General features: G+C 52.8%; 5 protein-coding genes across 5 annotated transcripts; 4 read left to right on the top strand and 1 right to left on the bottom strand.

Annotated features, from left to right (window-relative positions):
- Window positions 1–58: 58 nt before the first annotated feature.
- Window positions 59–1,070, bottom strand: P170DRAFT_513131 (NAD(P)-binding protein). Its single transcript, XM_024855071.1, has 2 exons — window positions 383–1,070; window positions 59–330 (listed from the first exon to the last, which is right to left on the bottom strand). The coding sequence occupies exons 1-2, from the start codon at window positions 1,049–1,051 to the stop codon at window positions 241–243; spliced, it is 759 nt and encodes a 252-aa protein (XP_024700366.1). The 5' UTR covers window positions 1,052–1,070; the 3' UTR covers window positions 59–240.
- A 1,205-nt stretch (window positions 1,071–2,275) lies between these two features.
- On the top strand, window positions 2,276–3,343 carry P170DRAFT_450099 (zinc-binding alcohol dehydrogenase family protein; the record flags this gene model as incomplete). The annotated part of the gene is made up of 1 exon (XM_024851097.1): window positions 2,276–3,343. The coding sequence occupies one exon, from the start codon at window positions 2,276–2,278 to the stop codon at window positions 3,341–3,343; it is 1,068 nt and encodes a 355-aa protein (XP_024700365.1).
- Window positions 3,344–4,296: 953 nt separating this feature from the next.
- P170DRAFT_366085 (uncharacterized protein) lies at window positions 4,297–6,081 on the top strand (the record flags this gene model as incomplete). Its single annotated transcript, XM_024844743.1, has 1 exon — window positions 4,297–6,081. One exon carries the CDS (start codon window positions 4,297–4,299, stop codon window positions 6,079–6,081), a length of 1,785 nt encoding a protein of 594 aa, XP_024700364.1.
- A 463-nt stretch (window positions 6,082–6,544) lies between these two features.
- Window positions 6,545–8,719, top strand: P170DRAFT_450097 (uncharacterized protein; the record flags this gene model as incomplete). The annotated part of the gene is made up of 5 exons (XM_024851096.1): window positions 6,545–6,685; window positions 6,736–7,690; window positions 7,740–7,762; window positions 7,810–8,269; window positions 8,331–8,719. 5 exons carry the CDS (start codon window positions 6,545–6,547, stop codon window positions 8,717–8,719), a joined length of 1,968 nt encoding a protein of 655 aa, XP_024700363.1.
- Window positions 8,720–9,476: 757 nt separating this feature from the next.
- Window positions 9,477–11,344, top strand: P170DRAFT_458633 (alpha/beta-hydrolase; the record flags this gene model as incomplete). The annotated part of the gene is made up of 4 exons (XM_024851811.1): window positions 9,477–9,505; window positions 9,644–9,779; window positions 9,840–9,963; window positions 10,015–11,344. 4 exons carry the CDS (start codon window positions 9,477–9,479, stop codon window positions 11,304–11,306), a joined length of 1,581 nt encoding a protein of 526 aa, XP_024700362.1. The 3' UTR covers window positions 11,307–11,344.
- Between the last annotated feature and the right edge of the window lie 244 nt (window positions 11,345–11,588).

The raw sequence follows: 11,588 nt of genomic DNA, 5'->3' as shown, positions 1-11,588 counted from the left end.
CTGGGCAGCGTTTGTCATATGCTAAGTTTATACTGGTAAATAGCATATACTATCTTCTCGGCTTTGAGGCGATATTATGTTGAATCACAGCTGGTGAATCTCCACCATGAAGTAGATGGAACATACGAAGACTAGGCCGTATGACTTGACACGAGATTCTGTGAAGATAGAACATGGGCCGGCTACATGACAACCACCAAACAATACACAAAACACCACCTAACCTCAATCCGAGCACGATCACCAACTCTCACAATAAGGCCTCAAGTCCAGCTCCTGAGTAAACGCCGACCGGGGCTGAGTATGCAAGAACCAATACGCCTCCGCAATCTGCAGGGCATCAATCAGCTATGATCAGGACTCCACGATAGGACCAACTTACTGCGTTCGGATCGATCTTCGCATCCGGCGTATCATCCTTATACCCCTTCGTCATCTCCGTCGCAATGATGCCATCAATAACAGCATGAGCGACGTGGATTCCCTTCGGCCCAAACTCCCTCGCCAGGGACTGCGCCAGCGCCCTCACCGCGAACTTGCTCATCGCAAATGATCCCAGCCCCGAGCCGCCCTTCATCGCAGCCGTCGCACCCGTGAAGATCAATGTCGGCGAATATCTCTCGCCATGTGACGTATCCTTTCTCCCCTCAGCCAGCATGAGCGGGATGACTGCCTTGGAGAAGTTGGACGCCCCTCGCGCCGTCGCCTCCAGACTGTCCAGGAACTCGGGGCCGGATTCCAAGAACTGCGAGCGCGAGAACTTACTCGCGACGTTGAAGATGGCCGCTGCGATGGAGACGTCCGCGCCGAAGTGGTTCTGGATCTGCGTCATGGTAGAGGTCATGTTTTCCGGGTTGGTCACGTCCGTGGGCAGACCGAGAGCAGAACCTCCATTTTGATTGATCCCTTGCACTAGGGGGTCTAGGCTGGATGCGCTGCGCGAGAGGAGAACAACTGGGTAGGTCTGGGCGAAGCGACGGGCGACGGCGGCTCCGGTGCCGGGGCCTGCTCCTGCAATGATGGCGATGGGTCGGGATAGTGAAGATGCCATTTTAGGAGACGTTACGAAATTGAAGGTGAGGTTGGAAAGTCCAGCTTGTATGATGCTTGGGGATTTTATCTGTCTCGCCGAACCGCGAATGACGTCGCCGGAACCAGACATTCTCCACTCTGCTTACATTCTCGGGCTTGAATGAACCCCGAGATCAGTAAGCAACTTCAGGGGCTGGTATTTGTTTCGACTGGATTTGTAACTGCATTTTTCTCGGTAGTTCGGAAATCGTGCTAGAATTGGCGGTCTTCATGCATATAGAGCTGGTCAGTTTCGTGCCACCATGTAAACTACGTGTTGACAGGAACGTCTGATGTTTGTAATATAGATGTGGCTGTAGAAGTAGTTTTATCGAGAGAAACCCTGATATTCGCTTCTTGTGCTCGGGTTCAAGATGGCATCCAGAAAGTCACCGCTTAACCTGGGTGGACTCTAACCTTCCAATCGCATGGTCGACATGAGTATGGTCTAATGGGAGCTGAATAGGAACATTTTGCATCCTGATCATCCCCGAGGGCACTCTCAAACGAGCATTTTCGATCACGGTCGTAAAGGCTATGGCATCTTTACCCTGGGTGTTTTGAATCAATTTTAACCAGGGATTCCGCAGCCGTCCCTATGATATGGAAACTTACAGTGCTTTGTCGAGAGAGGATGAAAGAGCCATTTCCTCCACATAGAAAGAGGCTTGATAGCGGTTGTAGAACCCTGAGGAACAGGCTTTCCGAAACAGGAATATTATGGGACCCAGACCTTGATTGAAGGGCATAACTCCGTTGATACACTCCTAAACAATTTATACCTTCTTTCTTTTCCATGCATATCTTATTACTGCCCTGAGCATTCCTGTTTATAACTGTAACGCTTTAAGGTTGATAGCAATTATTGGCAGTTCATTCCAAGCCTCGGCAAACTCTACAAACTGTCTGATAACAGCAGCTAAGGTGAAGGCAGTGAGTGAACAGACTCCAGATACACTTGATCAGTAAACACCTTCTGAACGAAGGACAACCGCAAATTTGTCAGGCTGCGGGGTGCAAACCTGCGCAAAGTGGATGAAAGATGGCGGGGGGTGGAGACCAGCAGTGGAACTTCCGCTTACACATTGGCTCTCGGAGACATCACGACTACTCTGCCGAATACTTCTTAAGCTCCCCTGGATTCCTGTCATTGCATTCATTCTGCCCTTACACAATCAACCCCTAATCACTGCTAAGATACGCCATGTCCACCCAAAAGAAGGCGCTATTCGCCACCGAAAACGCAGAGTTCGTCGTCCGAGAGGACATTTGCCATGAAGACCTCGCAGACAACGAGCTGCTGATCGAGGTCCATTACTCTGGCATTAACCCCGCCGACATCAAACATTCGACACTGCTGGGGATCCGATCAACCGTAATTGGATATGACTTTGCCGGTCGAGTAATCACGCCGCCTCGTGTCCCCTCTGTCTCAACTTTCAACGAGGGCGATATCGTCGCGGGCTATACCCCGTCAGGTCTCGACCGGCCATCCAAGTATGGTGCCCACCAGGACTACCTCGTGGTCCCAGATGACATGGTGTTCAAGGTCCCTAGCAATCTCCCCGAGCAGCACGCAGCGGCTCTGACATGCGTGGTCATGACTGCCGCCGACGCTATTCACAACCTCTTCAAATACCCGCTCCCCACGAGCGCTGGGACCTCCACCAGCCCCATTCTAATCTGGGGCGCTTCCTCGTCCGTGGGAATTTCGGCACTTCAACTCGCGCGCGCCTCTGGTGTCCAGAATATCTTCGTCACGGCCTCCCCCGCTCGCCATGATCTGCTCAAATCTCTCGGAGCGACGCATGTCTTCGACTACCGGTCTAGCACGGTCGTCGCGGACATAAAAGCCGCAGTTGAGGCGCTGGGCCAGGGCCTCGTTACCCACGCATTTGACGCAGCGGGGTCCTCGGGTGCTCCGTCGTCTGCAGACCTGCTCTCTCAGAGTGTAACCGACTCGACGGAGCTGGCCTCTGTCGTGCTGCGTCAGGATAAGAGGTTCCGGATGCCAGTGGCAATGACCAAGGATCCCTGGGCTATTCACCCGCCTGGAGCTCCGCACCCTATTAGCTTGCCGTCTAGGCCCACAGATCATTGGAATGCCTGGAAGGCTGTGAACTGGGCGATTGAGAACTATAGTCGGGGGTTTGAGATGGTATCTGTAGATGTTGTGGAGGGAACGGCAGAGGAATCGTTGGAAGAGGTCTGGAAGGTATCTAATGGGGAGCGTGGCTTTGGGAAGGTGGTTCTGAGGCATCCGTTTAAATAATAACCATGAAGTTCGCCCGAAGACATTCTCAGTTTGATTATTAGCATGTGCTAGATGGTCTTCTCGTGGGATAGTAACAACAGCCGTGTTTGGGCCTCTTATAAAGCGTATGCCGAGGCCAGCAGCCGATCGCAACTGCCGTGCCTTCGTCTCCGCTGACTTACTCTGGAATAAAGAAATTAGGAGTAGTCAACATTAACCGGATAACTCGCGATCCTCCGTGCTTCCGCTGACATAGCAGCTTTAGTGTGTGGGTCACCCCGCAAGGATCCGCGCAGAGAGCAAGAGACCAACAAGTCCGAGACTTCAGTTTCACTCTACGTTGAATATCAAGACTCTTTGACGCCGAACGTGGCGGGAGGCCGGAGATTCAAAAGGCGCAATCAGGGCTGATAACGGTATATCTTGTAGGATTAGCGGATAGACCGGAGTCATCCTCTTGAACACTACCATCCAAGGGGATTCCACCCCACCTCCATCTCCATTTTGCCTACACCCACGGTGTCGCATTTCTTCCCATAACAAGTACCAGGTGAACAATGAAAGAAGGAAGAGCCGGTGTGCAGAGCAGGAGCTGCCGTTCTTGCAACAAGACCTTCTCCAAGACGGAGCATCTCACGCGCCATCTGCGCAGCCACACGAGAGAACGGCCGTATCGATGTTCGATCTGTGGCAAGGTCTATTCACGCAGGTTGGTCTCATAGCGACTTTCAGGAACTAAATGGTCTGATAGTTCTCATAGTGATGTTCTAAGACGGCACGAAAAGAGCCATCAGAATGCTTCGCCCTTATCGCCACAGCGAGAACAGGACACCACTATGGCCACCCCCTTGTCACAGGGGACATCGGAGACTCCTTCCTTAATCCCGGACTGTTCGGTTACTCTGTCAGGTCTATGCGGTCATTCACCTGGTGTGAGTGACGTGCAACCGATAGCCCAACCTCCGCCCGGGATGAGTTTCGCCAACCCCATCCTCCATGCCGATCCAAGCCATTGGTGTATAGGAACCGGGCTCGACGTCAATGCATTAGATCTGACCTTATCATCGGCCATATCGGAGTGGGCCCAACTGCCTCCGTGGCTGCCTGCATCCAACACGGGCGACGTGTCCGCATTTTGTCCTCCAGCGCCAATGCCTTCGGGCGTCATCCACACGGATCCTCCAGAGCCATCAGCCAACATAGTAAGACAGCGATGGTTCACACGGCTCCCAGTTGAGGAAGAATCACGGAACTCGCAGGCGCCACTAGGTGACCGTGAGGGATCGTTTGGCCAGACAAACCTCGCAGCTGACGAGAATTACCGCGCACGCCTATCGCAGAGGCTTCAGCCTCGCATGAGTGACGAGACCCTTCCCTCCTCAGACCGACTAAACCTTTTCGCCAGCCTTTTCTTCAGTCGCTTCAACTCCCTCCTTCCGATCGTACATGCACCCTCGTTCCAGCCCACCAAGGAGAACTCTCTACTCTTTATCTCGATCTGCTCGGTCGGTAGCCTCTTCGTAGGCTCGGCGTCCGCCGTGGCACAAGGAACCCGTCTCTTCGAGAGGTTGAATAAAGCAATCCTAGCATCGTGGGAGTCGATCCTATCACACAGTTGCTCGGACGCTCTCTCAATGGTGCAAGCCGCTGTCCTGGGCCAGACTTTCGCTATTCTGTCGGGCCGACCCAAGACTCTCATCCTGGCGGATGTTCTTCATGGCACCGTAATGGCATGGACCCGCGAGTCGAACAAACTCGCGGATCCGACCCCATGTGACCTCCAAGCCCTAAATCCATCAAGTCCGGGCTTGTCAGAGGAGTGGAGTCGGTGGATTAACCACGAGCAGCGAAGGCGCGTGGAAGTCGCATTGAATATCCACGATGCGGAGTTAGCTAGCCTACTGCATCACGAGCCCCTCCGTAAACATCGCCTCAGCCAGTATCCCCGTATCGCCTCTGATGCCCTGTTCGCAGCACCCTCCGCCTCACGATGGGCTGAACTCTACAGACAAACGCCAACGCCGTGCTTCTCGGTCCCTCTTCAAGATGACCCGCTTCAAACGGCCATGACGCATTCTAGATTCTCCGCCTACGGAGTTCTGGAAAGTATCAATGCACATGTTATTGAGGCTCGACGGTCGAATAACCTCGACGAACATGAATCGAAACGGTTATCTAGCATGCTCATGCGATGGTGGAGAATATACACCACCCATTTTCCCCAAGACGCAGAGGATGACGTGTTTAGTTTACTGGTTCTGTGGCACTCCGTTTTCATCGGTATATACGCAGACATAGACCTACTAGAGCAAGCAAGCGGCCGTGACGGCGAGGATGCAGCCAGCTCCAGCGCTCCTCTCATTAAGTCATGGGCTAGCACAATTGACGCTAGTAGCTGCTTGGTGCATGCCTTGCTGATCCAGCGGCACCTTGAGCGGATGCGCGTGTCCTCCGAGCCGGCGATCCATATCCCTCGAGCGCTTTTCAGTGCCGCCCTGGCGTGGTTCTGTTTCACTCGCATTGGTGGTCGACATATAATTGAGAGAGACGCATTCCACGCCGCCGAAATCCAGCTTATAGGGGGATTCAAGGCCTCCGATGACCCCCGGGGAGAGGGTTCCGTCGATAGTCCATTTACCAGCGTCAGTCACCTACATCGGTTGATTGACCTACTAACGAGGGTTGGCCGATGGGGCATCTCGCAATCATTTGCGTCGGTTCTTTGTGCTGCGTTGGAGAATAAATTGAATATATGAGTTGCTGCAATCCGTACTTGGCAGGGAAGGGACTGGGCGAGTGTGATTTATGGGAACGATGCCTGCGAGCTTCACTTATTCTGTAATTTTTAACTCTAAAGTTTTGGCATTGTCATTTGGAGCATTTAGTGCCATAGACCGAGTAGGTCCAATATGGATATTCACGACGCCTTCGGCACCCCATGGCGGGGTGTCTCGCGGCTCGCGGGGTGTCATGTCCGGGGAGCCTGGCAATCCATCCACCTATCAGTCCCCCAACCAATGCCTCGGTCATTTTCGCGGCACTGATATTGAGCCCGTGAATTAATGCCGTGGCGATGTACGTCTGTCCTGGGGATTCTAGTCCTGGAGTCTTTTAGTGGGGTTGGTTCCGGGGTAATCTCCCCAATGTTATAAAGCCGCATCATCTTTTCCATCCATGACCACACATCACACAACAGGTACTCGGGCACCTTCAGCCAACATGCCCCTCTTCACTGAGCAAGCCTCCAGCTGGCGAGACCTCAGAGTCTTCCCATCGTTCGCACCCCCTTTGCCCCGTCTCACCACACCATTCAACCCCCCCGAAGACCCAATCGAACGATACGAAGTCCTCATCGCCGGCGTAAGCTCAGAACCCACTCCCCGGGAACAACCCCAACTAATCCTCCTCAGGCCGGCCCAGCAGGCCTCATGCTCCAGCTCCTCCTCTCCCGATACGGACTAACCGACAAATCCCTCCTCTGCATTGACTCGAAGCCCGGGACGCTGAAATCCGGCCAAGCGGACGGGATCCAGCCCCGCACACTAGAGGTGTTCAAGACGCTAGGCATATCGGACGAGATCGAGACCGAGGCATGTCAAATGTGGGAGTTTGCATTTTGGAACGACGCGGACGACCCCGCCAAGGGTATTGCGAGGAGATGCGTCGTGCCGGAGGTGATTCCGCCGTCGAGGTTTTCGTACGAGGCGACGATTCATCAGGGACGGGTTGAACGGATCATGGAGAGTGATTTGAGCCGGTATTCGGCGCGCGGGGTGATGAGGAACGCAGAGCTCGTTTCAGTGCGGATTGACGACGAGGATGCGCAGTTTCCTGTGCTCGCGGAGGTCAAGGTCAACGGGGTCATGAGGGTTATTCGGACGAAGTATCTGGTGGGTGCGGACGGCGCGCACTCGGTTGTTAGGAAGTCGGTGGGCCTAAATCTGGAAGGCCAGTCGCTGGATCACATCTGGGGGGTTGTGGATGTTGTCGTGGATACTGATTTCCCGGACATACGCAGACGGTGCGCGATTCACTCGCCGGCGGGGTCTGTGATGGTTATTCCGCGTGAACGTATTAGTACGGGGGAGTATATCACGCGGCTGTATGTGCAGGTTCCAGGGGTTGTTGAGTCAGAAACCAGCGCAGATGCGGACCTCGGAAAAGATGCCAAGGGGAGACGAGGCAGCGTCACGTTGGAAGGGATACTAAAGCAGGCGAGTGATGTGTTTCAGCCGTACTACATCCGTCCGAGAAGGGAGGATGCTGTTGACTGGTGGGCCGCGTACCAGATAGGGCAGCGAGTGTGTCCTGAGTTCATCGTCAAGGACTCCAGTGGATTGGGGAGAGTATTTATCGTAGGTGATGGTGAGCCTTCCGTGCAGTGTCTTTGTTGAGCTAAGCTAACGAGTCTCAGCGTGCCACACACACAGTCCAAAGGTATGCTGACCTAGCACCTACAATCTCCTGATATCTCATGTCTATAGGCCGGCCAAGGAATGAACGTGTCCATGATGGATTCATACAACCTCGCCTGGAAGCTCGCCTACCGCATCAACGGACTCACGCCTAGTTCTTCAGAAGACGGGGCCCCAAACCCGCTGCTCGACACATATCACACCGAGCGCCACGCGAACGCACAGCAACTGATCGATTTCGACAGGAAATTCTCAACCGGCTTCTCGGACAAGGTAGGCACAGCCGAATCTAAATCCGGACTCTCACACAGCGAGTTTGTCGACCTATTCAGCTCTGGATGCGGCTTCACCAGCGGGTGTGGAGTGGAGTACGTTGGGAATCTAGCGGTGGACAAGTCATCTGTTGTCAGAAGTCACCCAGTCGCGGGAGAGTCGGAGTTTCTTTGGGGAATTCTACAGCCCGGTCGACGTCTGCTCAATATCAAGATGAAACGGTTTGCGGATGGCGCGCATCGCGATATTCACGATGGTACTAGTTCATCCGCATTTCCAAATCTCACAGAATGACCCAGCTAACCAGGATCTACAAGACCTTCCGTCTACTGGCCGATTCCGCATCCTCTCACTCCTCAGCACCGACCTCCTTGATCCCAACGGCGTCTCCGCAACTGCGCTCAACGCAACTGCGTCTCTAGTCCGGCAATTCCCAGCCTCCATACTCGAACAGATCATCATCCATCCACGCATGCGGGGCGAAGTCACATGGGAAAACATCCCAGCGTGCGTGAAGGAGCAAGCTGAGATGTCTTTCTACAGTGGGTGTGAACTGGACAACGCATACCGGGTTTATGGCGTTGATGCGGCGCGCGGTGCTGTTGTTGTTATACGGCCGGATGGATACGTGGGGATGGTTGGGGAGCTTGGGGATGTTGCTAGAGTTGATGCGTTTTTGGGCCGGATTATTTGTCCAACTCCGTGAATCAATAGTTCTTTTCTTTCACCCATTTCATAATAAATGAAAAGGGGAACGCCTCTTGCTGGACCTTTAATGTGGTTCGTGGGGTGGCGGGGTGGCGGGGTGTGGAGTGTAGTAAATCCCTGCCACGAGCCCTGGCATATTCTGAATTGGTAGATTTTACATCTTTCGTATGTTATTTTTTACGTATTGATTATTGATATAATGGTACGTAAATAGGAGCTTTTATATCTACCATTTCAATGTACATATATAGGAGGACGGGTGACAAAGAGTATGTAATATCGACTACATCCTCAGAATGGTATAAACCATTTCGATATAGCAAATTGTAAGTAGGAGAAGAGTAAATGGTACGAAATTTATTATACGTAAAGGTTTAACCAATGATAGTCCATCTTTTGTTATAGCTGTTCAAAATTTCGCGATTTCCAAGTCCAATAGCGCAGAAGTTTACTGAATGGTACGTGCTAACTTGCGCTATCCCGGAGCACTACACCTTGAAAACAGTTGAAGTGCCACCTTCAAAATCCTCAAATCTGGGCACGATAAAGGGCATGTCAGCGGCAGTCGGAACTTGGGACCTCCGAGACGATCTGCGCTGGTCCTCCGCCGTCCTCCACATGCCGCCACCAAGTTTGCGGCACCCCACATGCTTCATCCTTCCCCTACCCCCTAAGATTTAAATCGAATGATATGCCACATTCACGACATCTTCAACACCTTAATTTCACCCATCTTCTGAGTATACCTATCCACAATGCCACCAAACCAGTTGAAATACCAGACGTCCACCACCGATGTCGAAGGATACACCCGCACCAAGCACATCTATATCCCCATGCGAGACGGCATCGAGCTATGCGCAGATTTATTCCTCCCATTTTCTGCATAAAAAGATGGCCGGAAAGTCCCCGTGATATGTAGCATGGGTCCGTACGGAAAGGACATCCATGCATCCACGTTTGGACTGCCGCAGACACCCGTCTACGCGGAGATGTATAAGCACATCACCCCGCTGGGACCAGATGTCGCGTTCGAGCTGTGCGAGCCCACGATCTGGGTATGGCGCTCGAATGAGCATTTATCAACGCCGATCTTAAGCTAATTACAGGAGGGATAGTGTCGAGAATACGGCTATGCACTTCTTCGCGTCGACGCGCGCGGGATAGGAGGTAGTCAAGGAAGACTTGACCCGTTCGGTCTAGAGCGGTCGATTGCGATTAGGGCGGATGCAGAAGGCCAAGGTAAGACGCATCGCTTGCTCTATCTAGGTCTATGCTAACTGTACTCGATAGATCTCTATGACGTAACGGAATGGGCTGGTGTGCAGCCATGGTGCTCGGGCAAGGTCGCCTTCAGCGGCATCAGCTACTACGGCATGGTAGGCTATTGGGCGGCGATGCAGAAGCCTCCGCATCTGGCCTGTGTCATTTCCTATGAGTCCCAATGCAGCATGTACCATGCCGCGCGGAAGGGCGGCGTATACAGCGAGAACTTCTTGTCGCACTGGTACAACAACATCGTTATTCCCTATCAAGCTGGGAGACGGGATGGGTCTCGAACAGATGAGGAACTAGCGGCTGAGCGAGCTAACTTCTGTAATATCCTATGCTCGACGGAATATCCTAACGAAGGTGTCTGGGCAGTCTTCGACCGAGTCCGGAAGCTCTCTGACATTGAGGTTCCCATCTACTTGGCTGGGAATTGGACAGATCCGGAGCTACACTTAGCCGGCAACATCCGTGCCTTCAATGGTATCTCTTCCAGTTATAAGTGGCTGGAGATGCATACAGGTAACCACCTGGAAGCCTTCTATGAACCGGAGCACGTTGCAATGCAACGGAGATTCCTTGACTGCTTCCTCCTCGATAAACGAGATAACGGGATGCTCGATATTCCTCGTCTTCGGATCCTCCAGCATCATGGCAAAGATACATTTTATCGAGAAGCCGAGACCGTGTTCCCGCCACCAGACGCACAAGATATTGTGTTTTACCTAACACCGGACCAAAAGCTCTCTGCCACCCCTCCGGATACAACCCGCGTCGCATTCAAGTCCCAAGGCTACGGCCCCGAGTCTAAAAACCTGCACTTTACCCTTGATTCCAGCTTCAAGGAGTCATTTGAACTCCTCGGCTCACCCTATCTGGAGCTAGAAGTCAGCACAACCGCCCAGGACCTCGACCTATTTGTCTACCTTCGCGCAATCGACGCCAATGGCGAGGAGATTGTTCTGAAGGGCAACCACGGCGAGCCGATGGACAGCTTTGCGCGGGGGTATTTCCGTCTGTCGCACCGGGATGAGGTTGCGCGGAATTTCGCAGAAAAGCGCGTCATTGATCAGCCGAATGTTGCTAGATCTGAGGTTGTTCAGGGACAGGTCACCAAGGTTCTGGTCCCGTTATATCCAGCTGCATTCCTGTTTGATGAGGGCCAGTCTCTGGCGCTGGAGATTGGGCATGTGAATTCACCGAGTACTATCCCGCTGATGAGGCATGAGGGTGGGGATCGGACTGCTCAGAGATTCGAGGGCGAGAATGTACTTTATTCTCATGCCAGGCTCGTGCTGCCGCGTATACGCCGGTAGTGATTGGGGAACTTTGCATTGTTCCTTGAATGAATGAGAAATGCGGCAAAGGCTCGTTGAAATGTGTATTTAGCCCTACTATGTATATTGACACTATCTGCAAATGTACTTCGCCCGTGGAATTTGCATACAATCTTCACCTTGTATGTAATCTGCCCAGTCCTCAATAATTCAAGAACCACTTATAAATTATGAACGCGATATGACTAGACCTCGCCACGGGTCGGGTTTGAACCCTGAAAAAAACCAGAATCCATGAAAGGTTGCATTAACCAGATTTTC

The sequence above is a fragment of the Aspergillus steynii genome (assembly GCF_002849105.1).
Source record: "Aspergillus steynii IBT 23096 chromosome Unknown P170scaffold_8, whole genome shotgun sequence".
Classification (NCBI taxonomy): domain Eukaryota; kingdom Fungi; phylum Ascomycota; class Eurotiomycetes; order Eurotiales; family Aspergillaceae; genus Aspergillus; species Aspergillus steynii.
Note: the sequence above shows the minus strand (reverse complement) of the source record. Positions and strands in the feature narration are given on the sequence as shown.

Excerpts from the sequence above, each read along its gene's own strand:
- P170DRAFT_513131 (XM_024855071.1), bottom strand. The coding sequence starts at position 1,051 with ATGGCATCTTCACTATCCCGACCCATCGCCATCATTGCAGGAGCAGGC. Across the intron at positions 331-382 it reads CGAAGATCGATCCGAACGCA|ATTGCGGAGGCGTATTGGTT; the intron begins GTAAGTTGGTCC and ends GATGCCCTGCAG.